Source organism: Monodelphis domestica, chromosome 1 (genome assembly GCF_027887165.1).
Source record: "Monodelphis domestica isolate mMonDom1 chromosome 1, mMonDom1.pri, whole genome shotgun sequence".
Taxonomy (NCBI): domain Eukaryota; kingdom Metazoa; phylum Chordata; class Mammalia; order Didelphimorphia; family Didelphidae; genus Monodelphis; species Monodelphis domestica.
In genome coordinates, this window is record NC_077227.1 from 312,274,936 (window position 1) to 312,302,163 (window position 27,228).

The 27,228-nt window shown below is 37.6% G+C and overlaps 1 protein-coding gene and 1 pseudogene across 2 annotated transcripts in view; both read right to left on the reverse strand.

Moving 5' to 3' along the window:
- Nucleotides 1–27,228, reverse strand: part of MEIKIN (meiotic kinetochore factor) — a 175,096-nt gene that overhangs the window by 44,092 nt on the left and 103,776 nt on the right. For both annotated transcript variants that reach the window (XM_007473413.3, XM_007473414.3), the window contains exons 11-12: nt 13,130–13,260; nt 3,927–4,026 (exon numbers count right to left, since the gene is read on the reverse strand). In XM_007473413.3, the coding sequence (XP_007473475.1) occupies nt 3,927–4,026; nt 13,130–13,260 (231 nt within the window). The remainder of the gene's footprint in view (nt 1–3,926; nt 4,027–13,129; nt 13,261–27,228) is intronic.
- On the reverse strand, nt 15,262–16,689 carry LOC100018047 (retinitis pigmentosa 9 protein homolog; annotated as a pseudogene).

A 27,228-nucleotide genomic window follows, 5' to 3' on the forward strand; every position in this document is an offset into this window, starting at 1 on the left:
AACTCTGTGGGTATCTTCTTCTTTCAAGTATGTTTCTTGTAAGCCAACTAAGTTGGATCCTGGTTTCTAGTCCATTCTGCTACATTCTATTTAATGGGTGTTACATGTGTCACGTATATTTCCCTCCATCCTATGTTCTTTAGTTTATTCTTTTTTTTACCTTGTCTTTTCCTCAAGAATCTGTTTTGCTTCTGACCACCGCTACCCCTTAAACTATTTGTTTTTTGTAACCCCTTTCCTTTCTCTTACTGTATTCTCCTCCTATTTCCCTGTTGGGTAAGAGGAATTGCTATTCTCAACAGAATACTATTTTCTCCTAAAACCAGTTCAGATGAGAATTAAGTTCAAGTATTGTTTCCCCTGCCTTCCATTTTCCATTCCATCTTATAAATTCTTCTTTTTTCACCCTATTTATGTGAGATAATTTCCCTCTTCTTCTTCCCTTTTCCTCCTCTTTTCAGTGCCTCTGTCTGTTTTATCCCTGACCTCGGGGATCCAGATTTTGATTATAATATGCTTGTGAATTTTCAATATGTGGTTTCTTTTAGGAGATGATTAATGGATTATTTCAATTTTTACTTTGACCTCTGGTACTGTGATATCAAGGAAATGCTCCTTTATACTTTTTTGAAATGCGATGCCCAAGCTCAAAGTTAATTATGACTTTTGGATAGTCCAATAATTCATTCTTTCTTCTGAATCAATTGTTTTTCCTCTTAGATAATTTCACATTTTCTATTTTTTCAGTCTTGTGATAGGTTTTGTTTTGTTTTGTTTTGTTTCCAGATGCCTTAAGTTTTGTGACTCTTTTACCAATCAGCTAATTCTGATTTTTAAGAAGTATTTTCTTTGGTGTATTTTATGCCCCTTTTTGATAAAAGATTTGGTAACAATTTTCTTCTATAGCTTTCTTTTCTTATCCCAGTTTTTTTTCCTACTACTCTTATTTGACATTAAAATACTTTACTTCTTTTGCTCTTTAAAAAACTGCTTTCTTTAGCTCTTCTGGGCATTCCTGTTGGGTTTGTATCTAGTCTGCATTTTTTCCAAGACTTTGTGTATTTATGTTTTCAAGTCCCTGACTTCTGATTTTGTGTCTTGAGCTTCCTTGTTACGACCATGAATTTTTAAGGTCCAGGTACTTTTTTGTTGCTTGCTCATTTTCAAACCTCTTTCTTAGAATTAGCCTTTATATTAGAATTGGGTTCTGCTAGCCTGTGGGGATGGGAAGGATGTCTGGTCTGAGCTTCTGTTCTTTTACACAGCTCCTTTCATACCAGTCTCGGAGCCTGTTTTCAAGTGCTTTCAAATGATGTGATCTGCAGAGAGATCTCACCACTGTACTCATAGTCTTATGCCCTAGTCTTTCCCTAGGTGGGGCTCACTCTTCTCTTGTGACTGAGTGTTCTTCTCTATAATGAAACTCAACTAGAATTGAGTAATTGGCAACAGACCTACCAGATGGCACCCATTCCTAATCCTAGTGCTAGTACTTGGGGGCACCTTTCTGCCTTGGTATTCAATCCCCTTACCATCCCTGGGTGCTGTGCTGCTTTCTGACACTGATGCCTTTACCACAGGCTATTGCTACCTTCACAGCCAGAGCTCTCACTGGCCAGCACTCATTCTACCATCTACAGACCTCTCCTTCTGTCCTTCTATGTTGCCCTGGGCAGGAAATATGTCTCACTGTGTGGTTTTCCCTTTCAGAATTCAGTTTCTTGTAGAGTGTATGTGCTGTGTAAAAATACTGACTTTCAAGCTACTATCTTCCTTTTCCTATTCTTTTTTTGACATCACTATTTGAGGCTCCACTCACTACCATAACACTTCCTAGCTGTGTGATCCTGGGCAAGTCACTTAATCTCCATTGCCTAGCCTTTACCACTCCTCTGCCTTAGAACCAATACACAGTATTGAGTCTAAGATGGAAGGTAAGGGTTTTAAAAAAATTCTTATAACAAATCAAACCAATCAAATCCAGGTCATGACAATGTAAAAAAATGCATTCTTTAACATCTTTTTTTTTCCTTTTTTATATTTGTTAACAGCATTGCTACCTTTCTCATTTTCTGAAATAATTTTTCATCACAATATTTTATTACATTAATAAATATATCACAACTTATTTAGCCATTCTCATTTTGATGAGTACCTTCTTGCTTTCAGGATCTATTATTTTCTTTCCCTATTAAACTTATAATCAAGATCAGGAAGTATAGGGCTTTTTTTTTTTGTTTGTAAATATTAGCTCCTTAGGATTTTGATTCTTCTTTTAGCCTCCTCTACCCCAATCTCTGCCTATTTCCTGTGGACTTTGGTATATAGTTAATTCTGCTATAATTTGACATATGCATTCCTAAAGATCATTGTGTAATGTAAAATTTCAGGGCTTTTGGCATAGAAAAAATAGATTTGGGGGCATAATATTAAAAAATTATTCAATGAAACATAAAAAGGATACAAAGCTAATAAAAATGGCCATGCATTTTTATAAACATGTTAAATGGTTAGTAGGTACATAAAAAGTGCCAGAAATAGTAGCGGTGTCAATGACCCTGGGCTTTTGTGGTTCCACACCACAGTTCTTATTAGATTTAGCTGACAAACCTCATGGCTATAGCAAGATGGGAGGAACTTTGGCATGGAAGGTGTCAAGGGATTGGAGTAGTTTTGGGGTGTGAACCAGACTTCTGTCCACAATTTCTACTGCACCAGATAACATACAATTTGTGCTAAGACATGTTTAGGATGTTGGATGATTATTTATATATATATATATATATAAATATACATATATATATACATATATATGTATAGAAAAGTTCACAAATGCATAAGAATAATAAAGCACAATCTTGCAGGATACATGGTGAACTGAAATATGTTGAAGGTATGTGCCTTTCTGTGTTTTGTGTATTCCTACTCAGTTCTATTTAGCTGGGTATAGTTTTCTATGTTTTCTTTATTTATCACAGAAAAAAATCAGGCAAATTGATCCCTTATATATTGGAGTAAGTCATGTGTTCAAAACAAGCATATGTAGAACTGATTATATATTTTAACCTAACTCTTTGCCTCTAAGTGTATGTATAAGAGTATTTAACCTTTTGTTTATTTTGTTCATTTAAAAATGAGGTTATATTCTCCCTGTGTACCCCAATTATGAGAAAAAGTAACCATCTCTTTATTTTTTTGTACTACATATTACTAATCCTTTTCTTTTCCTTAGAACAGAAATAATTGAATTGCAAGTCCTCTGTTTTTTTCTTAATTAGTTCCTTAATACATTTTAATGAGATTAAGGTTCTGAAGGGATACTTGCTATGCTCATTCTTGGGCTCTTTACCCCATACTGTAGATTTCTTTCATTTTCAAACATTAGAACATTCAAAATTACACATTAAAAAAATTTCAACTACTGGCTCTGCACATTTTTAACACAAGGTTTAAAAAATTTTTCCTTTGTATACAAGTAAGAGTTGGGTGAAAACATTAAATCAACTTTAATGATTTTTCTTGATATACTAAAGACAAGCTAAATGGACCATTAATTAACCCATGTAACATACTCTGCACATAAAAACCTTTATGCCTATAGTGTCATCCCTCTCATTCCAAAGCTCATCTGATCTTTCTGTAGTCAAACAAAGGCTATCTATTCCATGAACCCACTAAATAACACTCCCTCATACCATACATCGATTCCCTCTTCTACCAGAAATAATTACATGGATTGCACTTTTCTCCTATCAAAAGCTATTTTGTATTATAATTACAGGATAAGTCTGTAATACATATTCATTGAATATTATTATCCACCTGATGAAGTTAATTTTACCTAACCATGAGGAAAAGATAAACTATTCTTAATGAGTCATGAAAATATTAACTTATCTAAAATATATTCTACCTTGCTATATTACCTTTAGACATTTCTTTAAGAGAACAACATGGCATCTTTGTGCCTCTAATTCTGGGTGGTGACTTAACAATACAGCACACTTCTGATACAAGGCATGGATCCTGAAAAAGAAAATAATACAGTATGCTTCATCTCAGGTACTTTATTTCTTTAAGTTGTTCTAGTTCAGTTACAAAAGAAATATTTTTCCCTAATAAGATTTTGCAAATAAAGAAATTCAAGGCAAAGAGAAATGGGACCACATATGAAACAAAATGTACTGAGAACCAAATACCAGAGAGTTTTGATCTACATTTTCTATTCACTTCATCATACAATTGCATTTCTACAACTTGTATTTAAGATAATCTTAATTTTCAAGTTTTAATCATGTGTTTAACTGTCACACTGATTAAATGTAATTTTATTGCATTTTATTCAGTAAAGAACATGGTTAAAATTATTATTTTTTTGCATTTGTGAGGTTTTCACATTTCAGCATATGGTCTATTTTTCAAAGATAGATTTCAAGCATAGCTGAGTAATATGTATACTACTTTCTATTCTCATTCAATAATGAACAGAGGTCTATCATATTTAACATTTCTAAAATTCTATTTTGGAAGCAAAGCTATGGCAAATCTGGACAGCATACTAAAAAGCAGTGACATCTCTGCTAACAAAGGTTTGTATAGTCAAAGGTATGGTTTTTCTAAAAGCAATGCTTGGCTGTGAGAATTGGACAATAAGGAAAGCTGAGCACTGCAGGAGAAGACTTTTGAGAATCTTTTGGACAGCAAGGATATCAGATTAGTCAATACGTAAAGAAATTAATTCTGCCCATTTACTGGAAGTTCAAATATTGAAGCTGAAGTTTAAATACTTAGTCTATGGAATTGAGAAGGTAAGATTCATTGGAAAAACCCCTGATGTTGGAAAAGGTATAAGGTGAAAGGAAAAGGTATTCATGCTCTTCTCTGGGCAATGATATCATGTCCTCATCATGCGAGTATAAAATTTATAAAGTATAAAGTTCCCACCAGGAAACAGAAAAATAGAACTATATATAGATCAATCTCCTTAATGAATATTGATGCATAAATTTACAGCAATATATCACAAGGATTATATACTATGACCAAGTAGGTTTTATACCAGGAAAGCAGGGATGGTTTAATATTAGGAAAACAGTCAGCATAATTGACTGTGTCAATAACAAAGCCAACAGAAACCATAAAATTACCTCAATAGAGGCAGAAAAAGCTTTTGACAAAATACAACACCCATTCCTATTAAAAATAACAGAGAGATAAAGGGAACCAAGATGGCAGTGTAGTAGCAAAATAATCCCAAAGCTGTGTCTTGAAAGGACAGAAGGCAAAGCAGGATGAGTAAAGGGGCTCTTCCACTGAACACAGCATTAAAAGTAGGCAATGAGAGGGAATTTCCATGTTATAAGGGGTCAAAACTGCATAAGGAAAAGCAAAGGATGATCCACCTCCTTCCTACCACACCAGAGGCAGAGCCAGGACCAGGCAATCTGAAATCTAGAGGGCTGGCTACACTGAAGAAAAAGCACCACAGACTTACCTCTGGAGGCTCCAGGTCCTGGCAGTGAGATTCAAAGCTTAATAGCACTGGACTCACTCCTAGCAGTGGAGGCAGCAGCACAACTGCTGTGGTAGCAGCAGGGGTAGGGAAAATAGCTTCAGGGCAAAATACTGTAAAGTGTGATATACCACAGACCTACACCTGGAAATCCCAGGCCCTGAACGTATGGTTCAGAGCTGTATAAGAGACATAGAAGGGGAATAAGGAAGTAGGGTGTGGGGAGGGTAGTAATATAAGAGAGAAAAGTTGGCAGTGGGTCAATTAAAGTATCCTAAAGAGAAGTAGGAGGGGAATAAGAAGGGAAAGGGTGGGACAAAGGGAGTAAAATAAGGGTAGGGGAAGGGGCCTGATTAAAAGCAAAACATTGATCAAATGTACAAGAAATCAAGTCATTCCCCAAATGACAAATGGTCAAGGGACATGATTAGACAGTTTACAGAGAAAGAAATCAAAACTATGAATAATCATAAAAAATGATCTAAATCCCTCCTGATTAGAGAAATACAAATAAAAACTACTCAAAATCAAAAATCAATCTGTACCTAGCACATTGGCTAATATGACAGTAAAGGAAAATAATAAATGCTGGAGGGGATGTGGCAAAATTGGGACACTAATGCATTGCTGGTAGAGTTGTGAAGTGATTCAACCATTCTGAAAGGCAATTTGGAATTATGCTCAAAGGGCTTTAAAAGAATGCATAACCTTTGATCCAGCAATACAATTACTAGGTTTGTACCCCAAAGAGACAATAAGTAAAAAGACTTGTACAAAAATATTCATAGCCCTATTCTTTGTGGTGGTAAAAAAAGGAAAATGAAGGGGTGGCCTTTGATTGGGGAATGGTTGAACTAATTGTGGTATATGATGATGATGGAATACTCTTGTGCTGAAAGGAATAATGAACTGGAGGATTTCTATATGAATTGAAAGAACCTCCATGAACTGATGCAGAGTGAAATGATCAGAATCAAGAGAACATTGTACACAGCAAGTGAAACATTGCAGAACAATCAAATGTAATGGACTTTACTACTAGTAGCAAAGCAATGATCTAGGACAAGCCAGAGGGAGTTATGAGAAAGAATGCTGTCCATGTCCTGTGGAAGAGGCATGAAGAGAGAAAGGTTTTGAAGGACAAGACAAGATGCAAGAGATAAGCCGGGGACATCTTTTGTTAATCAAGACCAAGATTCTAAAACGGAATGTTCCCAGGAGGAGTGGCAGTTGAGCTGACGAGGGGGAGGGGCTGGAAGTGGCACTCTCTCTCTGGCAGTTGAGGCTGGCAGTGGAGGCTGGCTGAAGACCCTGATTGTGCAAGCTTGCTTTGGGGGCTTTCTGATCAAGGGGAGACCCCTGTGCTCTCTGAGATTTTGACTGACCAAGAGTTGGGGTTTTTCTGGTCTCAGAGAGAGGAGAAGAAGGAGAAACTTGGTTTTGAGTTGGTTGTCTCTCTCTGAGAGTTTAAGCTGGCCAGGAGAAACTGAGAGACCTTGATGGTGTTGTAAAAGAAGAAAGAAGGTCTTAACTGTTGTTCTCCATTTATCTAACTGTTCCTCTTCTCACCTTTGTTACTGGACTATTTCCATAACCCTCTCAAATTCCCCTTATAGATTAGGGAAACCCTCATCCCACTTTCCTCAGTTTCCCATCCTGTTATCCCAATAAACCCTTACTTGAAAAAGGAAAAGAAAAGAAGATCTTTATAGTTCACTTTGGGGGGAGGGAAGAAGCCAACGGCTTCAAGAAGAATTGGGAGGTGAAGGGGAACAAGGGAGGAGAGGGTTGGAGAAGGGAGTGAGTGAGGGAGGAAGGAGGTTAGGAAGTAAATTGGCCATCAGTAGGGATCAATAGGCAAAACCCAGAGTAAACCCCAGAGCAGTCTTCTGTGTACCAACATCCCTGTGTGCCAGTATCCCTGTGTGGCAGCATTTCCCTTTACTAGCAGTGTCTCTCATCTACCACCATTGTAACTAGGAGATGCTCAGGGTGGTTCCCCTCTAGCAGCTCTCTCTATTCAAAAACCAGAGAATAGCAGTCATTGTAAGAAGAAACAGTTTCCCTCAGTTTACCTTTCTCTATCTCAATCAGTAATAGTTTTCCCTCAATTTACATATTCTATTTCAAGTGCCAGAGCATTCAGTCATTGCAACAAGAAACAGTTTCTCACAGTTTACTTTTCTATATTTCAACAAGTAATAGATTTCCCTCAGTTTTTATTCTATTTCAAACAATAATAATTTCACATAGTTTCTCCCAATATACCATATTCTATTTCAGTCGGGAGAAAGAACTATGGGAGTAGAAACACAGAAGAAAAACATATGACTTAGCACTTGTTTATATAGGTATATGATTTGGGGTTTTGGTTTTAAAAGATTGCTCTATTGCAAAAATGAATAATATGGAAATAGGTATCATGATAACATTTGTATAACACAGTGGAATTGCTCGTTGACTCTGGGAGGGGGGAATGAAAAGGGGAGGAAAAGAAAATGAATCATGTAAACATGGAAAAATATTTTAAAAATTAAAGTAAAAAACACTAGAGACCATGGGAATAAATAGAACATTCCTTAAAGTGATAAATAGCATCTATCTAAAACCATCAGTAAGCATTATCTGTAATGGAGATAAGCTAGAAGACTTCCCAATAAAATCAGGAGTGAAGTAAGGATGCTCATTATCATTACTATTCAATATTGTACTAGAAATACTAGGTGTAGCAAAAAGAAGAAGAAATTAGAATAGATAATGAAGAAATTAAACTATTACTCTGTGCAATTGACATAATTATATACTTAGAGAACTGGAGAATCAATAAAAAATTAATTAAAATCATTAACAACTTTAGAAAAGTCACAGGATATAAAATAAACACAATAAGTCATAAGCATTACTTTATACTACCAATGAAGTCCAAAAGCAAGAGGAAAAAAAAGAGAATTCCATTAACTATGGACAATATAAAATACCCGAGAGACTATCTGCCAAGCCAAACCTAGGAACTAAATGAACACAGCTCAAATACACTTTTCACACAAATAAAATCAAATCTAAACAAATGGAAAATCTCAAATGTTCATGGGCAGGTTAATATAATGCAATACAATAAAAGTAATAATTCTACTAAAATTAATTTATTACCTAATTTACCTATTCAGTGCCATACCAATCAAACCACCAAATAACCATTTCACAGAGCTAGAGAAAAACTGAAAGAATTAGAGGGCAAGAATATCAAGGGAATTAATGAAAAAAAAAATAAAGGAGGGTGGCCTACCGGTACTGGATCTCAAACTTATATTACAAAGTGGCAATTATCAAATCAAACTGATCCTGGCGAAGAAAGTATTTTACCATTGGAATAGAATAGGAACTCAACACACAGTAGTAAATAAATATAGTAACCTAGTGTTTGATAAACCCAATGATCTAGGTTCTTGGAGGAACTCACTATTGAACAAAAACAGCCCGAAAAGCTGTATGGCAGAAACTAGGCATAGACCAACATCTCATACCACATACCAAGATAAAGTCAAAATGGATCTTTGATTTGGACATAAAGGAGGATACTATAAACAAATTAGGAGAGCACAAAATAGTGTACCTGTCAGCCCAATAGATAAGGGAAGAATTTATAACCAAATGAGACAGAGAGAACAATCCAAGATATAAAATAGGTAAGTCTGATTACATTAAATTTAAAAAGTTTTTGCACAAACAAAACCAATGCAACTAAGATTAGAAGGAAAAAGAAAAACTGGGAAAAAAAATTTTGGAGCAAGTATCTCTGACAAAAGCCCCATTTCTCAAATGTGTAAAGAACAGCCAAATTTATAATACCAGACATACACAGTCATTCATTCACATAAATGGTCACAGGATATGAGCAGGTATTTCTTGGATGAAGAAATGGAAATTATCTTTAATCATATGAAAAAATGCTCCAAATCACTATTAATGAGAGGAATGCAAATTAAAAGAATTCTGAGTACCACCTCACACCTATCAGATTGACTAATATGAGAAAAAAATAAAATTATAAATGTTGGAGGGAATGTAGGAAAATTGGGACATTAATACACTGTTGGTGGAGTGTGAATGGGTACAATTATTCTGGACAGCAATTTGGAACCATGCCCAAAGGGCTATCAAACTGTGTACACATTTTGGCCCAGTAATGTCACTATGAGATCTGTATCCCAAAGAGATAAAAATTATGGGAAAAGGACCTACATATACAAAAATATTTATAGCAGTTCTGTTTGGGGTGATAAAAAATTAGAAACTAAAGAGATCTCCATTAACTGAGGAATGGCTGAATAAGTTCTGGTATATGGCTGTAATGGAATACTATTATACCATAAGAAATGATGAACAGGATGAACAAAAAAAGTATCTGGAAAGACCTATAAGAAATTTTAGAAAGTGAAATGAGAAGAACCAGAATGTCGTACTATACAGTAATAGCAATGATCAACTCTGAGTGACTTAACAATATCAATAGTGCAAGGATTCAAGACAATTCCAAGGGGGACTCATGATGAAAAAATGATTGAAGGAACCAAGAAGCATTCCATTTTTCATTTCATTTCCTTCATGAGATTTTTTTTCTAAAATAAGCAATATGTGTCTTCTTTCACAACATAATAAACATGGGAAATTGTATTGCTTGACAACACATGTATAACCTATATCATATTGCCTTTTGTCTCAGAAAAGGGGGAAAGGGGGAAAGAATATGGATCACAAAATGTCTGAAAACAAGTATTAAAAATTGCATCTGGGGGCAGCTGGATAGCTCAGTGGATTGAGACCCGGGACTAGAGATGAGAGGTCCTAAGTTCAAATCTGGCCTCAGACACTTCCCAGCTATGTGACCCTGGGCAAGTCACTTGACCCCCATTGCCTAGCCCTTACCACTCTTCTGTCTTGGAGCCAATACACAGTATTGATTCCAAGACAGAAGGTAAGGGTTTTTATTTTTAAAAATTGTATCTATGTAGTCTGGAAAAAGGAATGCATCAACCAGGAGCTCTAGGAGTATTCTGCTTGGATGACAGATGATGTTGGCCAAATTAGACATGGGAACCACACTCAGCAGGATCAACTTGAGGTGACTTCAGTGCCTATCTTTGTTGAATGATATACTGTGGCTAAGTGGCTAATATTTCTCTATTAATTGTTGAAGGTTCTATAAGTGTCTCATTTTGTCCTAATACTGAACCTGTAATAGGAAAATTAGAGAGAGAAGCATAATGTGGAAAGTTGGCTTTAAGCAACTGACATTGGCACATGCCAAAGAATTTTGGAAAAAGTATTCTAGAAGCCAAGGGGAGAGGAAGAAGGGTTAACTTATAAACAACTGTCACTTAGTCCTGGATCTTGGTCTTGGACTGGCACTGAGATTGTGGTTCTACCCAAGCCGAGGGAGAAAGAAGTGCTTCTAGGAGCTTTTCCTATCTCAACTCTTTGGGAGATCAAAGGACAATCCTTCAATCCTTCCTTAAAGTCAACTTTCCATCTTACCCCTGTATAATTTTTCTATTACAAACCTAACTACCAAGGTTTGTGTAGCAGTCCAGCCCATAGGCATTATGGAGAGACAAGGATTGTGAGTGAGCACATGGCCATCCTGTGCATGGCAATAAATTTTATTGTCAGCGTGGCTGAAGTTTAGGCGCGAAACCTTGCTTTCCTTTGTCTCACTCTCCCGGGGATAATAACCCCACCTTCACCTTGTCATAAGTTGCATTATCCAATGGGAATACCCCAGGTAACTCATCCATATGTATTGAGGTATCATATAACTGTTCAATATGTATTGAGCTGTCAAGACTATAAATAAACGAGCCACAGTCATCTCCACCCACTTGAAGAACATCCACAGGTTTGATAAGGAGCATCTTCTCCCCTGTCTCTCTCCTCTCTATCTTTCTCACTAAGGCCTGGTCTTTAGGCCAGGCCTGCCTTACTTCCTCTCTCTCTCCTAATGCTACCTAGCATTATCTACCTCCTGTAGTTTCTGATCTCCTTTCCATCTGAGCTAGCATTATCCTCTGACCAGTGTAGTGTTAAATTGAGACCATTGGGTGAGATAGCCTGGATAGCTCAGTGGTCGGAGCAGCTGTGGCTCTTACAAATAATAAGTGTCTACTGACTCAATTATTCACATCTCTAAAGTCGGCTCGTTCACGCCCTTCGCGGGATCAAAACTTCTACTCTATCTCTATCTTCTCTTTCTCCCCTTGCAGCCTCTCACAGGCCGGGAGGCTACAGTTTGGGTCAAGTAATTTTTTCCAGCTTTATTTCCATAATTGGGACACTGTTAGGGCCAGGATCTGCACAGACTAGAGGAGATGTCAACACCTTGAAAATTTTTTATTATTTCCTAGGGTACTGTTGCTGCTTTCTCTGATGATACTAAATGCTGAGTTTTTTAAGAATCCTCTTAGTCAGGGGATAGGGGCTTAGGCTGGAAATCTTAAAACTTTTAGTGTATCAAACACAGTTTGATTTAGGATAAAATCTGATGCTTTTGGCCAGAACTTTGCAAACTCCTGATCCTGGTTTAAGAATGGGTGACACAACTGTAAGCTGGCCCTTGGTTCATGCTCTAGTATGTTGCTGGTGGCTCCCCTGTTAGTAAGCTGAAAGGCTCTGCAGGTTTAAAGAAACAAAACTGCAGGCTTGCTCTTATTCTGAGTCCTTTAACTTAGTTACTCAATTAAGGCCTCAAAATATGCTAGGGACAGAAGACCTGTTCTTGAGTTAGCGAAGAAAAGTGGTCATTCACTCAATTTATTGGATAATGGCATTTTGGTAACTTCTGTTGAATTATTTTGCATTATATTATAATTTTTTTTTTTGATTTGTTGTTAGTATACTAATGCTACTTTAGTAATAAATGGGCAGGAAAAATATTTTCTATTGTTAATCCTACCTACATCTTATTAGTTATTAAATTGATAACTTTATGAGGACATTAGATTTTTTGTTTTGAATGAATTTATTTTATGAAATTTCAAAATTAAAGAAATAAAAGTAGGACACATTCATCTTAAATCATCCAATAATGCAAAGCAGGGAAACAATCATGGTACAGATGGATGGAGCCACCTATTTGTAAAGCCAAACTGTACAAATCAACTTTGAAGAGTATAATTATTAAAGTTCATATTAAAGAGCACATAGTAAAAGGAAGGGAGATATAAATTTTGTATATGGAATTCTTTAATCACTGGAAAAATTTCTATCGTTTATGAAAGGTGGTTAGCATTTTTGGCCTAGACCACAAATCAGAAAAAAAATAACATTTAGAAAAGACACACTGCCTTCAAGGTATTATAATATGTATATTTTTTGCATATTTGACCCAATATTTGTTTTTTAACACAATTTAACCCAGTTATTTGAATATAGAAGTCAGTGAGAAAATAATTCACCTTCAAATAATCAGCTTTATGAACAATTTTGCTGTATGGAATCTCAAAAAAAAATGAGGCTCTCTGCAATTTCCTTCTCCCTACACTTCAAATCATTTCAACCCCTTCTTTCATCCTCCAATCTCTCAATTATTGTAATTGCATAGGAAGAGATAGTCCTTCTTACCCATGCCAATCCCTCTACTGAAGTTCTTGGCCCTGTTACCAGATTTTTCCAATGGGTGTCTTTTCCTTCAACAGTGTTCATTCCCCTCCTAGTTTTTAGTCTCTCCTTATTCACTGATTCCTTTGTCATATCTAGGAGAAAAAGAATAAAAGCAGAAAGTTATTCCAGAATAGTTTCAAGGAGTCTATTATAAAGTCATCACTTAGTTATAAGCAGTGCCTAAGGTGTCAAGTTTGCCTCTACACAAACATTGTATGATTTCTTCTTATATTGTTTAATTGGTACCAAACAATTTAATTCATTTAGTTGTTTGGCCTACATTCCATCAATTTAATTTGACTTCTTTGTTCACAAGAGGCAATCTAAAAACCAAACTTACACTGTGCCACCACTTTTCATTTTGTATTAGTTAGAAAATATTGAACCCTTGAACTTCATCCCCCAGAAGTCTTTTAGTATTTCCCCAAATTCCCTTTAATCTCTCCACCAAGTTGCATGGTCACATTTGCATATGGTTCAGGATAAGCCACACCCTTGCTCTCTTCTCTTGTGACCATGGTCCAGTTAGGCAGGTTTTACTCTAGCTTTTTATTTCAAGTTGTTATTAATAAAACTTTATAAAATATAAAATAAAAATAATATAAAATATATACTTTATAAAATATAAAATATACTATATATTAATTTTAATCTTTACATTATGGCTTACCACAAAGGGATAGAATTCTTAAAAAAATTTTTTTAAGGCTTTGAGAAGAGAATAGACAGTAGATAAGTTTTGCTGCTGCTGCTACTGCTGCTGTTCCCAAGCTACTGTGGTTCACACCTTCACTTCTCCCCCACTGTCTAAAAGCTGCTGCTGCCTGCACTCAGTCTCCCAACCACTAAGGTGTGCTGGGAAGTCAAAGAGCTGCTCCACTGCCACCACCCACTACTATCTCTGGGTTGAGTCTCTATGCAGAGGGTGATGTTTAAAAATCCTTCTACCCCCAATCCCTTTCCCCACCCCTTGTGGGTTTTAAAGCCTGTGCTAGCCATTTTTCAACAGGGAGGAGTGAAACCTGAGCTATTCATCTCCACCCCCTTCTAGTTTTCAAGCAGATCTTTTTAAAGCTGACTCTAGGCTTCTGGTTGAGACAGTGGCCACTAATGGTTTTTTCACAGGGAGGGCACAGCCAAAAATCAGTAGATTTGAAGTGGTTTGGGGAAATAAGCCTACTTTTTCCTTCACTCTCCTGACTCAAAACATCAGGGTTTTAAAAAAGCCAGTCCTTTATAGGCAAATACGATATTGTTTTCCCTCGAAGTTTTGCCCCTAGGGAGGTGGTGAAAGAACAACACTTTTCCAAACCTCCTAGCTAATTACTTTCCATTCCGGGTTTATTTATTTATTTTTTTGAAGGACAAATGCTGTTGCAAAGCATGCTTGAAACTCTGCAGTTTATAGAGCTAATAGGTGCATATTGGCTCTGTTTGATTTTTTTTTTTACTGGCAGCTTGTATATACATTGCATAGTTCCCATTTTGTTTACTTCTCAAGAATATGCAGAAAGCTATGCTGCTTAAATTACAGACCAAACTGGAATATTTTGGCAAAGTTTTGAAAATCTTAAATACTCTCAACATGCACAATACAGATTCTTCCCAGTGCATGTATGAGAGGGGTGACAAAAGAAATGCAAATGGATGATAAATACTAGGAGGGGAGAGAACTTTAAAAGAGATCTGGAAGTTTATTGCTTGCTAACTATTTTGAGTTTATTCCCCTCCATAATATTGAACGAATTGGAGAAAAGGATTTTTGAATTCATTGCCTGTACTCTGTCAATGTTTCTTTTAATTTTATGGATCGCTTTAAGGGTTAATTTCTTTTAAGTTCATATATTAATCTAATCAATATATTCTGTTACGTGATTTTGATTTGTCCCTTTCCCCTATGACTGTACTGAAGAACATCATTGTAAAAGCCCATAAACACCCTTTTCAGTAGCAAAACTATAACTCCTGCATTTATGTGCTGCATTATGATGCTGCATTTATCACATAGATATGTGATGATGGATGAACTTCATCAAAACTGGTTACAACTTGTATACAACCTTTAGAGAATTTAATGAGCTATGTATTTAAATTAATTTTAATTTATTGTTTGTTTTATTTTATTTTTTTGCTTGAGTTCACATTTTTATTGGGTTTTCTTTTGTTGTTGTTCTTAGTGGATCAGTTACTTTGTGGAGTGCCAGATTCTACAACAAAATAATTACAATGGAGATAAGATATTTCATATAGCTGCCTCCTTTTCCATTTGTTCCACCACTAGATTTTGCAAGTATACAGCAAGGATATTCACTTTTAAGTCAGAAATAATGGAGTTTTATTATTCATCACTCAATAGAACGCACTTGTAACTGCTGAAGATCTCAACTTCTCAAGTCATCCTACTACCCCATTAACCCTCTGATCTTCTAGGGGAATCTCTCTTGGAAACACCTAAAATGTTTTTGTATCTTATGCTTGATTTTTTTTTCAAAACTAATCACAAACTACAGTACACAGGGAGGAGGAGGATGAGAATCCAGCAATGTGTCATATAAGAAACTCAACATCACAGTGAATTCATCACTGGTGGCAGTGAGGGCAAAATGCCATGGGGGGATGCTAACTATGCAAGTTTTTTGGTTCCTTTTTCTCTGTCAACTGAGGCCCTTTTGTGGCTACTTCTTCTTTACCTCTGACATTCAGCTATGATTCTGGAGTGACAAGGTGGATTCAAAGGAAATGACTTTTTAGTCAGAGTCTGAACTCTCATTTGATTTAATTTGTGCTTTTTTTTCTTTCTCTTTCTCTTTTTCTTCTCCTTATGTTTCTCTTTCTTCTTCTTTCTCTTATGCTTCTCCTTACATTCTGAGGAGCTGGAACTAGTGCCATCTTCATCTGAGGTAGAATCTTCTAGTAGCTTCTTTGACTGTTGTATCCTCACATCCTTTTCATGCTGCTTATTCTCTCTTATGATGTCATATATGGGATCTTCGTGTGCTACTCTGAATTGTTCTAATTTCTGATTGCCTTTGATAAAGAATGGGCATTTTTGTCACCTGTTCTATGTCCATACCATTTACAGCGCCAGCATTGCATAACCTTGACTTCTTTCCCCAGGGGCATCCAGAGACCTTTAGTTGGAGCATGAGCCAGAAATTCTCTGGCATGTTCATTGCCTGATACATCTGGGATACAGTCTTCTGGCTTAGTCTCATCTTCCTTAATAAGTCCAGGAGGAGGTTTTTCATAAAAGGACTCGAGGTGCTGCAGCTGCTGCCGCTGTTGTGCATCCTGCCGCCGCCCCTTCTGCTCCTGGCACTGCTGCTGCTCTAGCTTGGAGGCCTCCCGGGCCCATTTGGGGTCACCCCAGAGCTCTGGGCCTGTAGCTGCATTGGGGCCTGGGAGGCCTGGCCTGGGGGGCTGAGGCATGGCCAGGCCCAGGCCCGTGGCTCCCTGCACCGTGGCAGTGGCCGCTAGGGGAGGAGGAAGAAGAAGAGCTTAAATTAATTTTAAGGGGTCTTCAGAATGATTTTTAGATAACTAGTGGTTTCTGAATGGATGGTTTATATATATGTATGTATATATGTATACATACATATATATAATAAAGAATGTTGAATTAAACGGTAGAGAAGAAAATAGAAGTTCCTGCCAAAATTTTTTTTTACACAAAGCAAGAAGCCAAAAAGAGATTCTGCATGCATAATATTTTAACTCTTCAGTTTAATCTACTTCCACCAGAACAATCTAGATTTCTTGGTGATGTTCTAGACCCCAAATAAGCTTTCATCAACAGTACAGAGGTTTTGTGTTTTTTCTAGACTCTTCTGCCAAATTTTTAAATAATGACAGTAATAGACTTTGTTAAAAACATCTTTACCAAGGTTGAAAGATTTACTACACCTGTAAAAATTGTGACAAATATACATTAACCCAGAGGTTTCTTTTTTTAATGTCATACAGCAAGTGGCTATATATAGCAACTCATGGGAATCCTATGATAGTGGGTTTGTTTGCTATTGTCATTAACTTGGCTATTGTGAATTTTGGGGATTTTGATACTTTCTTTAAATGTGCATTATCTACTGATATCTACGGATTAGAAATCTGTTATTTTGTGAAAATCATTTGCACTCACATAGTGGTTCATGGCCAAGTTAAAAAGGAACCAGATCTCATGTTTGGTGGGGAACCTTTGTATTCTACCTCTCCTGTCTGACAAAGTTTGTCACTGATTGTAAGCTACATTGTTGACTAAAAAAACATTTTTATTATTGCTTTTCTTTGCAAGTGCAATATAGTATTTGAGTTTTATTTTTCCCCATTTTGTATTTGAAGTACATGTCACCAGTATTGAGATTTTCTTTAACTTTTTTATATTTTGTAGTAATATAAGTTAAAAATACATTTGCCCTAATATCAATGCATACCCCAAAAACTTTAGACTAAAGAAATAAAACCATTGATTATTTAAAAAATTATGGGACTTTGCTTAATGATTCTGTCTGATTCCAGAAGAAGGGAATACAAAAGAGTCACTGCACAGTGCCAATAGAGCACAAAGTCAAAGAGACCAACCAATTGTGAATCTTAAAAATTCTCAGACCCTACTTCATAAGATTTGGTTAAGATCTTTCCCCATTTTAAACAATGAAGGGACTTAGTCAGGAATGTGAGAACTCTACTCCACCCATACTTAAGCATACTTTAGGGAAAGATAAAGTTGTAAACTCTTTACTGAACAATGAAAAAGTACTTAACTCATACTAATAGTGAAGCAAAAGTCTTAAGCTAAGTCTATTTTAAGGAAGGTGCTAAGTACCTATGAAGGTCAAATTAATCACTAAAGGTTCAAACAAGTTTAGTAAGAGGTGTGAGGTTTTAGTCTACTCAGGTTTAGTCTACTCAAAAGTTTAGTCTACTCAGATGTGAAGTAAGAATGGTCAGTCCTTTGGAAAATGTCTACTGTGATTGGTAGATGTGAGAACTTAGGGGAGGTGACATAGGAGAAAATTCTCTTTAAAAGGAACTCTGAGAGAACTGGGGTGGCTAGCTGAAGATTCAGTTTGCCAAAGCTGAACTGGAGCTTGGACTAGTTGGAGTAGCTGGGTCTCTCTGAACACTAGAATCTTGCTTGGGACAAATCTTGTGGTAAGTGGATTAAAGACTGACTGATCTCTCTTAGGGTTGGACCAAGGCTGGCCTACCCCTTTTCTCATTATTTCCTCTTACTCTCTCCCCCCCTTTCATTAATTCCTTAATTTGTATTAATTAAAATCTCCATAAAAACCCAGCCGACTTGGGTATATTTCATATTTGGGAATTTTCCCCTGGTGACCACCTTATATTTGATTTAACTCAAGACAATATATTGAAACCATATTTCTGCAGTTATAGTTTATACCAACCACTCTTTTAATTGTTACACAATCCCAGTGGAATTGCTGAAGTTTTGAGCCACGACAAGAGAATTTGAACTTGTTTGGGGTTCAAGGTTGTGGCTATTTGACATATGCCAGAAGCAGGACTTCCCTGAGTTCTATCAAGCACACCTCACTTTGGCTGCCTTTCTGGCTCCCATAATCTAGTCTCTTTTCTGTCTTTCATAGTGTGGTGAACTTTCGGTAGTACTAGCTACTGATTGGTTAAGTGTATAATTTCTTAAATCATTTTAATTGGGCCTTGATTCAAGGAACTGTTATAGGTATATTTTTCCTTTACTTATATTTTTTAGACAGAAGGCTTTGGTATTTTATATTTCATCCACAAGTTATTTTTTCTCTTTTATTTGGATTTTTTGAAGTTTTTTATTTCTTTTGCCAATTGATTCATATACCTCATAACTCAGCTATATATCCCTGAGTGATCCCTGTATATGTTACCATCTCCTGGGAGGGGGGCTGTATTATTATTCTATAATGCAAAGTTTAAATTCTTTTGAGCGCAATTTTAGGATAAGAAACTTGCTACCTCCCTTAATCCAGAAAGTAAACTTTTTGGAAAAGGCTCCATGAAAATGCTTGCAGAGACTACACGTCGCACCAGAGGATCTTTTGAGATATAGCAAATTTGAACTTTGAAGGGGTTGAATGTATTTGTTTTGAATGTATACTCTTATACCAAAGGAGACTGCCCCAAAATCGGTTTTTTATCAACCTAGTAATCATTGGTTTTGTTCTTTTTCTCTTTTATTTTCCTTTTATCCACAAATTATTGAAATTTATAAGTTAGTTATGTTTCCATGATCCTTTTGGGGTGACTGGTCTCCTACTAGGATCATGGGGGGAGATGTGTGGAAAGCCATCATACCTCAGCTGTCTGACAGAGTCACAGTTTGGGAAAATGAAGGCTGTGGAGCAGAACCCCCTCTGTGTGATTTCTCCCTCTAACTTCCCTTACTAATGGAATTGTTCTCTTCCCAGTACAGGAGAAATAATATAAGAGCAAATACCTACAGGGTTAACACACATATGCCCCTCTTTGGTCCCCCCAGACTATTGCCCTAGAAAGACTGCATTCACAGAGTTAAAACCTAGGGATCATGACTCATTACCCCTCCCTTTTCTCTTTTAGCAGAGGTACTTTTAGATGCCTCACACCCACTGTTAGCCAAACATACAAGCCCCACAATCAATCACTCCTCTGAAACACAAGCTACTGACACACTTCACTGGTTCATTATGTTTATGATAACTAGGTAACATTGTCAAGGTGCCTTAATGAAACACAAGAAAAGTATAACTTGGAAATTGAGAAAATTCCTGATTTCTGTCTGTCTTAAAATACCCTCTAACCCTGTACCTAGCTACAAAATGTTTTGTTACCGATCTCCTAAGTAATTGTGATTGATTGTGAAAGCTTGTCAAAAGCAAAAATGATTCTCCTAACTGGTCATTCCACAGGTCAGGAGGAACTAACCTCCAGATTACCCTATCCATGTCATTCATCTCCATCATGAATATTTCTATTGAGGCAACATTATAAATGATCACAGAATGTTTATTAAGTGATTTGTTAATGTGTGACACATCCAATTATCTGTAGAAGATCATGTATGTTGAAAAATGATTGTGTGCCAGAAAAGCGTGTACTCACTGAAGCTGTATAATAAACGAACCCCATGCAATGGCAGAACAGCTGCGTGATGCCTAAGCACAGGTCTGAGCACTCAGCTGTCTCTTACCTCTTCATTATTTGGCTGACTGCTCCATCTAGACAGAAGGACTCCTTTGGGAGACCACAGGCTCAGTTCTCAAAATACTGGCACCTGAACAGCATCTGGACTGAGGAATTTCTGACTAGGTAAGCCTCGTACCCTGAAACATAAAAAAGGCCCCTTGGAACAAGAGAGCTCTCCCCAAATTCAGTTGGTTCAGGTTCCTGTCTGAGGGTACTACAGACCCATTGTGAGAAGCCACAGTTTAGGGGGGAATGGGGAATTCAGAACTTTTTTGAGAAGCTGAAAAATGATCATGGGCCATAATGAATCAAAAGAAAGAAAGCTATTTACTGGAATAATTAAGCACATCCTTTTAAAAAGGGGCGTGAAGATAAGCAAAGCATGGCTAGCTAAGTTCTTAGACTTTATTCAAATTTGTAGTTCGTGGTTCCCAGACAAAGAGACATTTGATTTACAAACTTGGTAAAGAATTGGACTGATTTTGACTGATGAAGAACCAGAGCAGGTGCCTGCTGAGACTTTTTCCTTATGGTCTCTCTTCAGAGATGCTTTAGACTCCACCCACGAAGCTATTCATCTTGTCAGACTTTTTCTAGCCTGAATGCCACAGAGAAAACACCCTTACTGTCTGGGCAGAAATCCAAGACCAGTCTTTAAAATTGCAGTGTCAAGCCAAAACCCAGAAAGGGAGGAGGGAGAAGAGGAAGATAGTGAGGGGGAACTTGCTCCCCCCAATGAGATCAGGCGGTCAAACACTATAACACTGACTGGGACTTTTCTATTCAGATCAGACCACCCCGACAGCCCCACCGCCTCTAAAGCATTCCCTTTCATCCAAAGGAAGAAAGACTAGGTGGAAAGAAGTGCAGCTATCCTGCCCCCTCCCCATAGTGGGGGTTTTCAGGGAACAGTAGAGAATGCCCAAAAGGATGGTGCTTCCCCTTCTGCCTCCCCATAGTGCATATACAGGGGAAGAATCAGATGAGGAGGAGCCCAGATGGGAGCCTCTCCCTTACAAAATACTCAAGGAAATTAAAACAGCATGGTCCCATTTCCCTATTCACCTTAACATGGGTAGAAACTCTAGCAGGAAAGTGGATGACTCTACGGGACTGGACTCAGGTAGTGAAAGCCCATCTATCAGGAGGGAATTATCTCTCCCGGAAAGCTGAATTTGATGAGATAGCAAAGGAAGAGGCAGCCAGCAAGAAGAAAAAGGGGAACAGGATCACAAAAGAGATGCTGTTAGGGGAGGAGGAATGGATAAACTATGCTGACCAGATCAAATTACCTAAGAAAACTCTATCAGGTTACCACTTGTGCTTTGGAAACCTGGAAAAAAATCTCAGTCTCTAAAGGACTGGCCTCTGGACTAGCAAGTATTAAGCAAGACTCAGAGGAAAAATATGCAGTCTTTATTGTCAGATTAATTCAGCAGGTAAAAAGGACAATTTTACAAGATGATTTAGCGGACTTAGTGATCCGCCAATTAGCTTATGAAAATGCTAATATCATCTGCCAAGGCATGCTTCAAATTGTAAAGAGAACAGGAAACATTAGTGACTTTGTAAAAGTTTGTGAGGATTTTACCCCATCTTAAGTCCAGGGAGTGGCTATAGGTGCTGTCCTACAGAGCAAAACATACACTCAAATGATTAAAAACCCCAAATCAGGGAAAGAATGCTTTAAATGTGGAAAAATTGGGCACTTTAGCAAAGAATGCCCAGAAGGTGGTGCCAAAGCCTCACAATAGGCAACTGACCTTCCCAGAAGTCTATGTACATGGTGCTTCAAAGGATGCCATTGATTCCATGACTGTAAATCAGAATTTCATCATGATGGTCACCCTCTCCCTAGCAGGACTTCCCAAAACAAGCCGCAGGGAAACTAGAGGAGGGGGCTGCCTCTAGCCCCTCCAAACAGAGAGGCAGCTGTAGGATTCAGCCAGAAAAATCCATTCTCCCCCCCTCCCCTCAACAATCAGCTTCTTATTTTGAGCAAGCCTCGGTAGTGCAGGACTGGATCTCCATGCCACCACTCATCTCATATTAACCCTTGATTCTCCTCCTGTGCTTATTCCTATGGTAGTGAGAGGCCCCTTACCCGAAGGGACAATGGGCCTTATTTATGGGAAGGAGTTCTCTCTCTCTCTTTAGGGAATACTAGTGATTCCAGGAATTACAGATTCAGACCTTGTAGGTGAGATTCAAGTAATGATACAGCCTCCACCCAGAGGTAAGTTTAGTGAAAGGACAAAGAATTGTCCAACTAATCATTCTTCCCTATGTGCAAATATCAAACCCTGTCCTTAAAACATCCCGAGGACAGGGGGGATTTGGATCCACCAACTGGGCATTTTGGGGTCAGGAAATAAAAGAATTCACAACCTATGAAAACTATTAAAGTTAATGGCAAAAATATTGAAGGGCTACTAGACACAGGGGCAGACATTAGCTGCATAGCAGAGAAAGACTGGCCCTGGGCTTGGCCCACTAAGGATACCCCCTCCAACCTTGTAGGTATTGGACAAGCCACTAATGTTGCTCAAAGCTCTCAGATTTTGACCTGGGTTTATCTCCTCAAGATAGAGTTATATTTGCCTTCAGTGTACCCTCAGTAATTTTAAAAAGACCCTATCAGCGTATTCGCTGGTTTTTGTTAAAAGTTAATGTATGGCTTATCCAATTATTTGTAAGGAACATATATGTTGAAAAATGAAACTGTGCCAAGGAGATATGTAACCACTGGGGATATAAAAATAAAGGCAACCCTAAGCCAAGCGAAGCAGTTCCTTGTGACACCTAGTTGCAAGCTGAAACTTTTAACTGTCTACCCATCATTATCTGTTGATGCTGTCCCACCTCCATGACCCCTGTCCCCTGTGGAAGGCTGGCCCGATCACAGCATCATTCCACATCCCTCTTCTAGTACCACCCCTCAGAATAAAGAATAGAAGGGCACCCACCAATCTATTACAATGTAGCAAGGGTTTCAGAATTCACTAGAATTCTGATATTTTTAGTTCAGAACAAATATTCCTTCATAGGCCTAAGGGTTATTTGGATTATTGCAATATTTTAGCCCAAAGAAGGGTTGGGTACTGCCTGAGGATTTTAAAAGGGACATACATAGCCTGTGAGAGAGCAGACTGAGATATAGGTAGATAAGATTCCCTAGTCTTGCCCAAGACTTAATAAGCTGAACTGGAAAGCATTGGTGCCACAGATAAAACCAACAGAGGAGACCAAAAGAAGAAATTTACAGGATGGTGATGCTGCAGAAGGAAAGGGCGAGAGATTTAGGTGAGATATCATCCTGTACCTTTAGGAATCTCAGAACAGAGCGCTAAGGCTGAAGTGATGAGTTGTACTCACTTTTTCAAAGTCAAGTTCCAAAAATGGTTTGTACTCTTTCTCCAATTTCTCTTTATGCCTGTCTATTTACTTTTGTTATCTAAATGCTTTCTGTATCCTGATCTTATGTCAAATAGAGAGAAGCTAGTGGTTAGTTGCAGATGTTAAACAAATTTAAATTAGGGAGACAGTCAAAGCTCTGAATATTAAGTATTATATTAACTAGAGGCACTGAAATCCTTGGATTATCTTGCTAATTTTTCCTCAGATCTAAACTTCATAAAATAGCAGAGGGGACATGGACCACCTCCTGAAGTCCATCATATTGCTTTTTGGCTAAGGAGTGAGGTTAAGTGTTAGAACTCCACATGGTTTATTAAATCTCCAAAGAGAAGGATTAGAGAAGAAAAAGCAGTGACTGATAAAAGTCTGACAACCTATACTACCCATAGGGAAAAGATAGGCAAAGCCTGGAATTTATTTATATTTATATTTAACATTTAGCTTTGCCCAATCTAGTAGAGAGAAGAAAGTACTCAGAGAACAACTCTGCTCTCCATAGCAATACCCAATATTGTTCCATTAGCAAAAATACCATTATAATGAAAAAGGAATAAGATTATATGTAGTATTTTGCACTCATAGTCCCACACCTCTGCAAAGATTTTCTAAAAATCTCTTTTCTTTAGAGTCAAGTTTAAAGAATCCGTGTTGATTTATTTGTCTTTGTAATTCTCTTTCTTTACATTTTTATATTTATTATATCTTCCCCCACCCTCGGGGTAATTAGTACTTATTTAATTGCAAAAGTTCATATTTGCCTTCTCATGTGACCTCATATTTGCTGGAGGCCATCATACCCCACATTTCATTATCTTATCTCTGAATTCACCAAGGTTAATTGGACCAAAGTTAATCAGATTTTTCTCTCTGAAGAGCCAATATCCTTCTGGTATGGTCCTGGGTGGTTCTCACCCCTTTTGGTCTTTTTTGAAAACCTCCAATCTTCCATCACTCATTTCTCTTTATGGAGATTGATTACCTCACTTCATCCTGCTGTTGTGTTGTGTCCCAACAACAAAAAAGACCTCAGATATGTCCATACATGTGTTAGATCTCCCCATGCTTTGATTATTCAAACAAACAGCAGTTTCTTTCCCTTACAGTGCGAATCTCCCACAACTTTTAAGATTTCTTGTTCAGGATATATTTTGACAAACTGTAGTGATCCATCTGGGGTGTATGGGGTGCTCAGGGAGGGGTAGTATCTCTGGTATGGAGGGCTTGTCGTGCCCTCCTAGGGCAGCTCTCCAGCCTCTGACCCCCACCTGACCCCCAGCTCTCACTTGTGGCTCCCAGTAGCTGCTAGCATGCGGCAGCGGCTTCGACATGCCGGCCAAACCTTGTGAGGGTAGCCAGCGGGTTGTAGACCCCTGGTGAACTAGGGCTTTGCTCACCCAGCATGTGAAGACTGCTTTGGCGGAACAGGCGGAAGAAACCAACAAGAAGGTTCAACGGCTGAGAGGGTGATGCAGCAAAGCACTGTGGAGTGCTTAGGGCATGTTGGAGCACAAAAGACAACCTGGCCATCCAATGCAGCTGAGGAAGGCTCCAGGTGTAACAATTTTTCGTGCCACTGGACCCAGGCTTCCAACGCCGAGAAAGTGGGACTGTCTCTGTGCATCAATTCTTCCACTTAAATCTCCTTCACGCACAAGTGTCTTTCTGCACACTCATCTATACACCATAGATGAAAGCGCACAAAGACAATTGTCATCCTCGGTTACCGAGAGACTACTACTACTACTATTGATCCATCTATTTCTGCAACCACTATATTCATTGTTAAACAACCACCATTTATTATGCTCCCTGTGAATTTGACAACTGATTGATATAATGATACAGGTATTTATGCCTTACAACTAATTTCTAACAATCTAAGTCTACTAAACGTTTTATTGCAGCCCTAATTCTGGGTATAACTGCTCTTATTTCAGTAATTGCATCCTTGGCTATATCTACTACTGCTCTTGTTCAAACAGTCCACACTGCACAACATGTAGACAATCTTTCTAAGACTATTTCACTTGCCCTCTTAACCCAAGAACATATAGATAAGGGGTCAGAGGCTCATTTAAATGTCTTAAAAGAAACCATCATTTATATTGGCAATCAGTTACAGAATATAAAAGTGAGATTTAAATCAAAGTGCCATGCTGAGTACAAATGGATTTGTGTTTCTCCCCTTCCTTATAATCAATCAGATATTCCTTGGGAGAACATACAACAACACATCTGTGGAATTTGGAACCACTCAGAATTCTCTATTGACCTGAAAACACTGCATAAACAAATTATGGATATTAGTCATTCCAGTACTTCCCTTTATTTGGCCTCATCTATTGCAAATTCATTTTATGACAGTGTTTCTTCCTATATATCCCACAACAGTCTCATTCACACTCTTATTGCCTGTGGATTTGCTCTTGTCTAAGTATTTCTCATTCTTGTTTGCTTTCCAGTTTTCATCTGACGCCTAGGATCTACCATATGTCAAGTCCAAATTGAGATGAAATTGTTTACTTTAAAAAACAAAAAGGGAGGAGATGCTGGAGGCCATCATACCCTGACCAGCTGACAATGCCATGGTCTGAGGAAAGGAGGTCTGCAAAGCAGACCCCAGAATGAGGGCCCCCTTCTTATCCTCCTCTGTGACTTCTCTCCCCAAATTTTCTCCACTAATGGACTTGTTATGATTATTATTCTCTCCCCAATACAGGAGAAATTATCCTACAATAAACACTGACCAAAAGCTTAAGTACTATAATGAATCCTTTCCTACAATTACCACACTCCAATGAATTTGTTGAAACAGAAGCCAAGCAGCATTGCTAGGCACTTCAAAGTAACACAAGAAAAATAGAACTTGTAAATTGAGGAAAATCCCAAAACTGGTCTGCTTTAAGTCCTCACACCTACATATGAATATGTTTTGTTGTTCATCTCCTGAGCAATTATGATTGATAGTGAAAGCTGACCAAAAGCACAATGATCCTCTCAGCAGGTCAAGGGGCACTAACCTATGAATTTCTTTTTTTTTACATTTATTCACATTAATCATATCTATCACAGAGTGTTGTAGAAACGTAGTAAATGATCACAGAATTCTTTGTTGTAATAATATCACAAGAATGTTGTTTAGGTGATTTTATAATATCCAATCAAATTGTATAATGTCACATATGTAGAAGATTGATTGTGTGTCAAAGAAGCATGTACCAAAAAACCTATATAATAAATGAACCCTGGTATTATGGCAGAGCATTGTGTGTGATGCCTGCATAAGTGGGTTGAATGCACTGTGTGCCTCATTTCCTTATTCCAACTGTGACGTCATATCTGGGCAGAGAGAACTTGGATCCTCAGAGGGGCCACTGGACAGACCCCTATACATATTCATTATATTTGACATTCTAATAACATAGTAATATTCAATTACATTAATCTATCATAGTATTTTTAGA